Raw genomic sequence first — 9587 nt, forward strand, 5'->3', positions numbered from 1 at the left:
ACGGGTCCGTGCAGTCCGGGAATTAGACGATGATCCCGCTTCACATCAAATGTTACAGTGTATAAAGCCGGCAATTTTCCCAGCTGAGTAATTAGCAGCATCCACTTGTTGTCGAAGGCATGGAATACGAATTCTGTGTGCACGCCATTTATATCTATGCCAAATTGCTTGTTGAATCCAATTTGGTTGTTTTTACTCATTTTACTTTTCAAAATTCCAAATGTGGTTTGATTTTTGACTTTGTTTACAATGATGAGGCAGATTTGAAACGTCCGGCAGCCTTGGGTCCATCACCTACAGTTTTGCAACGTTTGGCAGCCTTAGTTCCCGGTAAAAGGTCCATTCCCATTTTCAGCTCAAATGCGAAATTGCGTTCATTACACAACTCACAATAAGTTCGATTGAACTACTCACGGAAGTGAACAAACGGAACATTTAGTTTGGTTGATCGAGCAATTTGCTCGATAGGTGAACTTGTCGTGCATGCGTGCAGTTGACTATTTTATCGCCAGATGGCGTCGCAGCGTCTTGTAACGGACGCTCAAATGGTTGTCAAGGTGAATTGTTTGTTAAATCGATAGATTTAGTTTAAGAACTAGTCATGTCGTGCATCTGTCTTGGTCCAAAGCGAGCTGGTAAGACGCACTTGCTCAAGGCTCTGCAGGAACCGGATTCCATAGACGAAACCACCTATTCTATGCCTACAATTGGCACTGGCATCTATCGAATTCACTTCCCGGAAAAGTCTGCAAATAGCGACAAACATCGACCGCCAACAGATGTCGCTCCAAGCATGCCCAAGCATCTGCCCAAGTTCATTCAAATACTTGAAATTGGCGGCAGCATGGCGCCATTGTGGCGACAAAGTCAATATTTTGAGGATGTGAAGAAGCTCATCTATGTGGTGGATGCCTCCAATCTTTGCCAGATATCAGCAGCGGGTAAGTTTTTTTTTTTGTATACAAATATGCATACATTTAAAATCTGTTACTGTTACAAATTTTTAAATAAAATTCAACTTAGAGAAGGTAACGTAACTGTTACAAGTTTAAATTAAAAACTACTACTACTGTCAATTTTTTTTTAATTTGAATTTTTATTTTCCACTTATTTTGACATTATTTAATTTGTTTTGAATTTTGAATTAAAAATATATAAACAACACTTATGTATTTTTTATCTTTATATTCAGAATCAAAATTATCAACTAAAAATTATTTGTATTAAAAAAACTGTTAATAGGAGTTTTTCGCAGATTTCAAAACTAAAAAGAACATTTTAAACATTGCTGTAATTTATTTTTTTGTAGAACAATTTTAGAAAATTTTATTTGTTGTCTCTGATTTAGAGTAATTATTCTAAGCGAAAGTTCATTTTGAAGGCGTGCTCTTCTACTCGATTCTCACGGAGCCGCGTCTGCAGAAGGTTAAGATTCTGCTGGTGCTGACCAAGATGGATTATTCCTATCGCCAGATGCGAAACGAGGCGCTGCTCATGCTGCAAATGGCCAAGTTACAAAAGCAAATCCGTCAACAGGTGAACATCGTGGAGGCCAGTGCAGTGACCAAAGTGGGACTGGATGCCATCTACGATTGGCTGAAACGACCTTGAGAGGATGGTGATTAAATTCAACTTAAAAATAAGAAAATGTAGAAAAAAAAAATTATGAAAATGAATCCATAACGTTGCAGACTCTATATAATTGAAATTATTGAAAAAAGATACTCAAAAACAATACAAAAATCATTTATAACACTATTATAAAATAAAGTTAAAAATCAACCATTTAGTTTTATTTTGAATATTTTAATTCTTACGTTTATAACTGAATTGTGACTATAGTTTATAGTGGAGATCCATGTAGTGCAGATTGGCCACAACTTCGCCGGCTTCTGGGAGCATATCCCGGGCAGCATTTAGATACGACTTGGCGCCCATGATGTCGCCACTGTGTGCAGCCAGCACAGCCAGATTATTCAGGGCAGCTCCATCTCGAGCATCCGAGGTGAGGCACAGCTGGAGGCATCGCTTGGCCAGGTTGAAGTCCCCGGAGGTCTATGAATATGACAAATAAGGGGAACGGAAAAAAGAAATGTATAATACAATTACTTTATTGAAATGAAGTATGTTGGAGATAGCATAATCTTTTATAATCATTTTTAAACATGCAAATAAGTTATAAATTCTATTACTTATTTTTGATCAGAATATATACAAAATTACAAAATAAATTAAAACTTAAATTTTTAATTATTTTATAAAAGTAATTGCTATGCGAACAACAACGTAATTTAATTAATTTCTTTATTGAACCGAAACTAACATTTATACATGAATCGGGCTTTAATCCATTTTTCATTAAGAATTATTCTTGTTTATTACTTTGGGCATAACAAATTTTTTATTTCAATTAAGCTTTCCGTTATGGTTATCAATTATAAACGGTTTTTTCCGTTTTCGATTACGGTTTTATAACTTGCTTTAAACTAATACCGAAATATTCTTAAAATAAGACAATACGAGTACATCATATCCCACAAAAAAAACCTCTACACGAGGTAAAAGTCTAGTGACGAAAGCAATTTCTAGCCCCAAAATTTCTGATATCCAATTTTGTGACGAACAAAATTCAGTTTAATCTAAAAATTTTAAATAAAAATATAAATTAATAAAAAAAAAAAGCGAAAATTGGCATTGTGCACTGTGAGTAAAAAGGGTGAGTTTCTTTGTACATAAAAATTACTTTTTGCGCAGTGCCGAATGCCAATTTTCGCTTTTTTTGTTCATATTTTATATTTTTATTTAAAATTTTTAGATTAAACTGAATTTTGTTCGATTTATTGGTTCTTAATAGTTCTGATAACCGTGTGGTATTAATTGATAAGAAACTTTAGCATTCACTATACTAATTTTGGTATAAAAACGGTTTCTCATTTCAGTCCTATTCAATCGGCATTCGGTTAAATACAATTGCAAAAATGTTGTCGAAACTTATTTGCTTTATTTTATTAATAAATGGAGTGCTTACTTATTCTATTGAGATTGCGGAGTTCAACGAGACTAAAGAATTTGTTTCTACGAATTCGCAGTTAAACGAATTGGAGTGAGTTTCCTAAACCTAAAATCTAATTAATTTAAATCTGAACTAATCCTTTTTTCAGAGCAGAGTTACGGAAACATATATGCATAATTTGAGATTTTATGGACGCAATTGTGCTGAAGCCACTGCAAGTACTAAACGTAGTGGAGTCTACGAGATACTTATTCCTAGCAACAGTAAACACCCCTTTAAAGTGGCTTGCGATGTGGACACTCGAGGATGAGGTTGGACGATAATTTTGCGTCGTCTGGATGGAAGTGAGAACTTTTATCGAAACTGGAACACTTACAAAAAGGGATTCGGGAATTTGGAGGGTGAATTCTTTTTGGGGCTTGACAAAATACACGCACTTACAGCAGATTACAGTCAGGAGTTGCTTGTGATTCTTGAGGATAACGATGGAATTGAAGTATTTGAGAATTATGACAGATTTGGAATCTCAGGCGAGGATGAACAATATGCCTTAAATACTTTAGGAAAAGCCAATGGAACTGCTGGAGATTCACTAACATATCATAAAACCATGAAATTCTCCACATTTGATCGGAAAAATGATAATTCTAGCTCAAGACACTGCGCCGAAAAATTCACTGGTGCCTGGTGGTACAATGACTGTCATTACAGGTAAGATGGTATGTTAAATGTTATTTAAAGTTTAATTTATTAACTTCATTGCTTACAGTAACTTGGCTGGGAATTATAATGATAACACCATGGGCAAGGGCGTCAATTGGGAACATTTTCGAGGTCCGAGGTACTCGCTGAAAACAGCCATAATGCTGATAAGGCCTAGAAAGTGAATTATAAGCTTCTAATATTTTTAAAACTGTTCGATCATCATATTTTTAACGACTTATTTCAAAATCAATGCAGAAAAATTAAGTATTTAAAGTTTTTAAGGTATATAGTAGAAGACATATTACTTAAAATCTATAAATATGCAAATTAAACCTAGTGTTCTTTTAATTCAAAGACTAAGTCCGCTCCAAAGGAGTGTCTACAGTTGAGTGAACATTTTCTTTTTCAGAAAGCTAAATCTAATATTATGAAAATATCTTTAAAATTAAAATAAAATTTATATCTGAAATGATAAAAAGTAAAACATTTATAAAATATAATAAAATAAATAGAATAAAATAAAATAAAAGTTTAAGTTCAAGTCTTATCGACTAAGATAAATAAAAATAAATAAATTGAAATTCAATAATTATAAAGAAACTCACCACGGCAACAAAGCTGAGATTATACCAGATATCCGCCTTCTGTTCCGGCTGTGTGGCCATAAGGAGGGCACGTTGAAAGCAGGGCAGGACGAGATCAATCTGACCGCCATAGAGACAGCAGAGGGCAATGTTACAGTAGAGCTCCGATGTGTGAACGCCGAGTGAGAGAATGCGACGATAGTACATTAAAGACATCTCCGGATTGTTATCATAGAAATAACCAACGGCAATGCTGGCCAATGCCTCCACATTGATGGGCTGCAATTTGGCCGCCAGTCGATAAAGCTGCAGTGCATCCTCCTGCTGTGACATGGCCTCATGTATGCGCGCCTGCTCCAAGCGATAGACCACATCAAACGGATGTCGTTCCACCGCCTGGCCAATTAGTATTAAGGCTCTCTCCGGCTGTCTCAGCCGCTGATAGAGTCTGGAGAGGAGCAGATACGTATCCGGATGCGGAAATGCAGCCAGAGATTGCTGCAGACAGGGTTCTGCACGGCGTGGATAGTGCAAGGCGAGCAGACATCTGCCCAGTTGTTGTTGCCACCACCAATCGGTGCGGCCGGGATCTGTGGGCGTGGCAAGTGACCCTTGACCCGCACGCTGCCGTTGCACATCCATCACAATTCCCTACAAGAGTAACAAAATGCATATAAAATAAATTAGGAATAAAAAACGAGAGTTATAGGAATTATTTTGGAAACAAAAATAAAGAAACCAAATTAAAAGATAATATTACTAAGAAATTAAAACTACATTTAAATATTAAAATTAGAATCAGCTTAATCAAAAATATTTTATTACCATACGAATGAAGCTACTTTTACTAATACTTTTTTATAAATTGAAATTTCTTTAAATTATTTTGTTTCAAATGTTAATTTTCTAAATGTATGTTTACCTTTTTAGCATTCATATTTTGAGTTCTCTAAATTATATTCTTTGCATTTCCTTTTTGTAATTTCTATAAAAATATTGAAAATTCGTATTCAAAAGAAAATTAAATCAAGAACTTGAAATATTTATTGTTATATAATAAGAGTTTCTATAAAAATATATGAAATTTGTATTCAAAAGAAAATACAATTAATAAGCTGAAATATTAAAGCTCTTTTTCCTAATATTTATAAATATAGTTTCTTCATAATTTTTGTAAACTGAATGCTTTTATTTTAAGTACCAACTTTCAATTTTTTTGTTTGTCTTTTTGTTTTTTTTTAGTCAAATTATCTAATTTACGCTTTAATTTTTTCTATCCCTATTTTGGTCTCTCTTATTTAATTTTTGACTTTTCATTTGCCTTAGAATTCTGAGAAATGTATTTGGAATTTGTTTGAGGTGCCTTAAATGTAGATTGCTATTCGAAATAATATTTAATTAAGAAGCAAGCAAATCAACATTACTTAGCGTAATATTAATTATTTTATTACGTTTAATTATTATTATTGTTCATGCGAAAATATATCGATTAATGTTTATAACTGATGCATTAATTAATAAATCTCAGTACTTTTAGCATCATTAAGTATAAAGAACTGGTAAATAGATTTTTTTTTTATTTAAAGTCAACTAATTTTAAATAAAAGTAAAAATATTTGAAATTAAATCTGAAAAGATACAACACAATGAATGTAAACTGAATGATATCTCTAATTTAAATATTTCTTAATATTTGTTGAATTTTTAAATGTATGCTTCCTTTATCTAAATCCTAGTTTCGGCTTCTTTAAATTTAATTCCAAGTTTATTTGTGTAATTCCTAGAATTGTAGTACCTGCATGACGGCCTGACAAAGTGAGTACGCCTTCTGCACATCCGCCTCGTGGTAGAAGAGAAACTGGAACAACGCCTTCACAATTGTTTCCCGCTCCGCATAGATGGTGGGATTGAGACGCGATGCCTGGTAGAGATTCGAGGTGGCATCGCCCACATTGAAAGCTGCTGCGGATGTGGCACGCACTCGGGATGCGGTGCCGCAACGGGAGCCGGGACGTGTGCCCAACGAGGAACCGGGACGACTCAATGCCGTGCCAGGACGTGCCACTGCCGATGTTGGCCTGGCACTGTTGATCCTTCCATCGCTGGATTGTGTCACGCCCTGAACACGCCTCTGATTTGTGCTGGGACGCGGCTGGAAGGCGGTCTTGATGCTGCTGCCAGGACGAGCTGCTGTTGCAATCCGCTCAAATTCCACCTCCTCGTTGACTGTGACAAAAAGTGCAGATTGCCATGTTATTTATTAATTAATTAATATTTTAGCAATACGATGATTTTCGACAAATCATGTCGAATTTGATATGAATTTGTACAAGAAAAGGAAAGGTCTCAGAATCAAGTTGAATGTGCTGTTTTTTACTAATTACGTTTTAAGGAATTAATTAAAAGTAAAAATTTGAGATCAAAACAATTTTGAATTTTAAAATATCAAAGGGGGGACCCTTACCATCTGACCATAGCTATGATTGAAAAAAATCAAATTTTTTAAATGATCAAAATTTAAATGCAGAATGAATTTGTAGGCCAAGCCATGATTAAAATGACAATCCGCTTGAAAATTATTACAGTTCAAAGTTGGTCAAGCCTCTGACCTAGCAACTTTACAAGTCAAAATTTATCTTTAATTTTACATGATTTTTTACAGAAAAATTAAAGTTCCCAGAATCAAGTTTAAAGTGTTGTTTTATACTAATTATGATATAAGGAAGTGATTAAAAGTGAAAACTTGAGATTTAAAATTTAAAATTTTCAAAATTCCAAAGGGGGGACCCCTAGCATCGAAATCAATATCTAGTAGAATCTTAAGAAAAATATTTTTTTCTAAGAATTTAATAAAATTTAAATGCAGAATGAATTAAGAGGCCAAATAATGACCAAAATGATATTCCACTTGAAAATCGGCTCAGTTTTGAACAAGTTATGACACGTTTGAAGTTGGTCAGACTTTGGATTTAACCACTTTACAAGTCAAAGTTTGTTTTTTACAAAAAAATGGAAGGTTTCAGAATCAAGTTTAAAGTGTTGTTTTGTACTAATAACGATATAAGGAGTTGATCAAAAGTGAAAACTTCAGATTTAAAATTTTGAATTTTCGAAATTTCAAAGGGACCATTACCATAAAAATCGAACCTTGGTCGAGAATAATTAAATTTTCTAAATGAATTTAATTTGAATGCAGAATAAATTCAGGGGCCAAACCATGATCAATATGACATTCTGCTTTAAATCGGTTCAGTTTTGCCAGAGTTATAAAGGTTGAAAGTCGGTCAAATCAAGAACAAGCAATTTTACAAGTCAAAATTTTTGTCCGACATGACATGATTTTTACAAGAATATGAAAGTTCTCAGAGTCAAGTTTAAAGTTTTGTTTTATACGATAAAAGGAGTTGATTAAAAGTAAAACTTGAGATTTAAAATTTTAATTTTAAGACTTAGAGTTACGACTCTTTAGATGTAAGACTCACCCTCATCGGCTGCATCATCGACCTCCAGATCATCGAGATAGACGCGCTGCGTCAAGGCGCGCATCTTCAGCTGCCACACGCTCTCCATGAGCCAAGTGGGCATAATCGATGGCGTCATTGTTGCACCACCGCCTCCTGCCTCCAAGTCGCGTCTTCTGCGCTGTCTTGGCCCGATTCTCTGTAAATTGCCAGTGTGCTCTGCCGGCTGTGATTGCGATTCCGTATCGATTTCCTCCTTGCCGCTGGTGGCAAACATTTGCACATTGTTCTCGTGTCCAGCTTGCAACAGGGTGTTGCACACCTCCACACACGGCTCATAGCTGCGTCGGCGATAGAGGGAGACGGCTCGAAAGTACTGCAGCTCTAGGGTTGCCAACGTCGATGACATTTCGGGTACTATTGGACAAGCGAAAAATTTTAAAATTAAAATTTTTTCTTTCAATTATATTATTTATTCTGAAATATTAATATTAAATTCAATTCTATCTTTATTTTAAAAAAGTTTTAATCTTATTACAAGTTTTAAATTTTATCTTAATTTTTTAAAAAAAAAATCATTTCCTTTTATTTTAAAATTTTATAAATATAAAATATAAAATAAATTAAAAATTTAATATTAATATTAATATGGAATTTATTTTTACTGTATTGTCAATTGAAGAACTTCTATAGGTTCTTAATGTTTTTACCAATTTCATTTTACTATTTTCTTTTAAATTTATAAAATTAAAAATAAAATACAACAATAGTAAAAAAATTTTGTTGACTGTATTTTCAGTGTTAAAGAAAAAACTATATTTAATTTAAAACATTTTGTGTACTGCCGAAATTTATATTTATAAAATTTAAGAACTTAAATACTTTAATAATAAAAAAATCGCACATTAACTTTATTTAAATTTAACTTTAACTTGATTTAACGTAATAAACTTTAGTATTAATATTAAATTTTATTTTAATTGATTTGATTGAAGTTTTGATAAAAGTTTTGAACTTTATTTTATTGCACTTAACTTATACCAATACAAGTATATTCTTTGTTATTTAATTACTTTAATATTGATTTTAATTTGAATATTTTTGTTAATTTCTATTTTTATTGCAATAATTGAAGTTTTGTGTGTTTTCTCCATCCTTATATTAAGTTTTTTGTATCTCAATTACAATTGTTAAACTTATATTAGAAACTTATTTGATTGGAATTTAATTATTAATTGATTGTTAGTTGAAAACTAGTTTTTTTTAATCTTAGCTAGAATGCTATTAGTTTTAAAGTTAAAATTAAATAAATGAATTAACACCCAACGATTCAAAGACGTCCTTCGAGGTCGCTTCAAATCTTCTCGAGAAGCTGTTGAAGTTGTTGTTGTTTTTAGACATTTTAACTTGAATTCTCATTTTGACCCTTTTCCCACTCTCTCTCTGCCGCTCTCTCTCCCTCTCTGCTGGAATTTCAAAACCGGATGCGTGTCATTGCTTTGCTCCCTTTTCTCTTTCTTCCTCTTCTTCCAATCCCGCCACGTTGAATTTTTTTGCTTCCTGCGCTGTCTTTTTTCCTTCCCTGCCCCGCCCTCTTCCTCTACCTTTTCGTGCATTTGTTTTACTTTGTCTGCTTTTTTTCTTTCTAATTTTTCTATGCTCATCATTTGTACCTACCTTTTCGCCGGCTGTTTTTTCGTGATTTTTTTCGGTGTTCTTATTACTCTGATTTTAATTAATTTTCAAGTACCTTCGACTGATAGGTTTAATTTGTGCAATCCTTTTGCTTTTCGGGTTTGTTGTGGCCCTGGCCGTGACTAGGTA

The 9587-nt window shown here is 33.5% G+C and overlaps 3 protein-coding genes across 3 annotated transcripts; 2 read left to right on the top strand and 1 right to left on the bottom strand.

Annotated features, from left to right (window-relative positions):
* Window positions 1–540: 540 nt before the first annotated feature.
* Window positions 541–1634, top strand: LOC117782315 (ADP-ribosylation factor 1-like 1). The gene is made up of 2 exons (XM_034619409.1): window positions 541–941; window positions 1382–1634. Exons 1-2 carry the CDS (start codon window positions 602–604, stop codon window positions 1609–1611), a joined length of 570 nt encoding a protein of 189 aa, XP_034475300.1. The 5' UTR covers window positions 541–601; the 3' UTR covers window positions 1612–1634.
* A 112-nt stretch (window positions 1635–1746) lies between these two features.
* Window positions 1747–8172, bottom strand: LOC117779640 (tetratricopeptide repeat protein 8). The gene is made up of 4 exons (XM_034615906.1): window positions 7785–8172; window positions 6107–6528; window positions 4324–4953; window positions 1747–2055 (listed from the first exon to the last, which is right to left on the bottom strand). Exons 1-4 carry the CDS (start codon window positions 8170–8172, stop codon window positions 1837–1839), a joined length of 1659 nt encoding a protein of 552 aa, XP_034471797.1. The 3' UTR covers window positions 1747–1836.
* On the top strand, window positions 3169–3926 carry LOC117782316 (ficolin-1-like). Its single transcript, XM_034619410.1, has 2 exons — window positions 3169–3724; window positions 3783–3926. Exons 1-2 carry the CDS (start codon window positions 3624–3626, stop codon window positions 3898–3900), a joined length of 219 nt encoding a protein of 72 aa, XP_034475301.1. The 5' UTR covers window positions 3169–3623; the 3' UTR covers window positions 3901–3926.
* Window positions 8173–9587: the final 1415 nt, after the last annotated feature.

The sequence above is a fragment of the Drosophila innubila genome, assembly GCF_004354385.1.
Source record: "Drosophila innubila isolate TH190305 chromosome 2L unlocalized genomic scaffold, UK_Dinn_1.0 4_B_2L, whole genome shotgun sequence".
In the NCBI taxonomy this organism is placed as follows: Eukaryota; Metazoa; Arthropoda; class Insecta; order Diptera; family Drosophilidae; genus Drosophila; species Drosophila innubila.

What these genes read in the sequence shown, in the direction of transcription:
- LOC117782315 (XM_034619409.1), top strand. Translation starts at nt 602, where the DNA reads ATGTCGTGCATCTGTCTTGGTCCAAAGCGAGCTGGTAAGACGCACTTG. An exon ending in TTGCCAGATATCAGCAGCGG is followed by an intron (nt 942 to 1,381) that starts GTAAGTTTTTTT and finishes TTCATTTTGAAG; the next exon opens with GCGTGCTCTTCTACTCGATT.
- LOC117782316 (XM_034619410.1), top strand. Translation starts at nt 3,624, where the DNA reads ATGAAATTCTCCACATTTGATCGGAAAAATGATAATTCTAGCTCAAGA. An exon ending in TACAATGACTGTCATTACAG is followed by an intron (nt 3,725 to 3,782) that starts GTAAGATGGTAT and finishes CATTGCTTACAG; the next exon opens with TAACTTGGCTGGGAATTATA.
- LOC117779640 (XM_034615906.1), bottom strand. Translation starts at nt 8,172, where the DNA reads ATGTCATCGACGTTGGCAACCCTAGAGCTGCAGTACTTTCGAGCCGTC. An exon ending in CGTACTCACTTTGTCAGGCC is followed by an intron (nt 4,954 to 6,106) that starts GTCATGCAGGTA and finishes TTACTCTTGTAG; the next exon opens with GGAATTGTGATGGATGTGCA. An exon ending in ATCTCAGCTTTGTTGCCGTG is followed by an intron (nt 2,056 to 4,323) that starts GTGAGTTTCTTT and finishes TCATATTCATAG; the next exon opens with ACCTCCGGGGACTTCAACCT.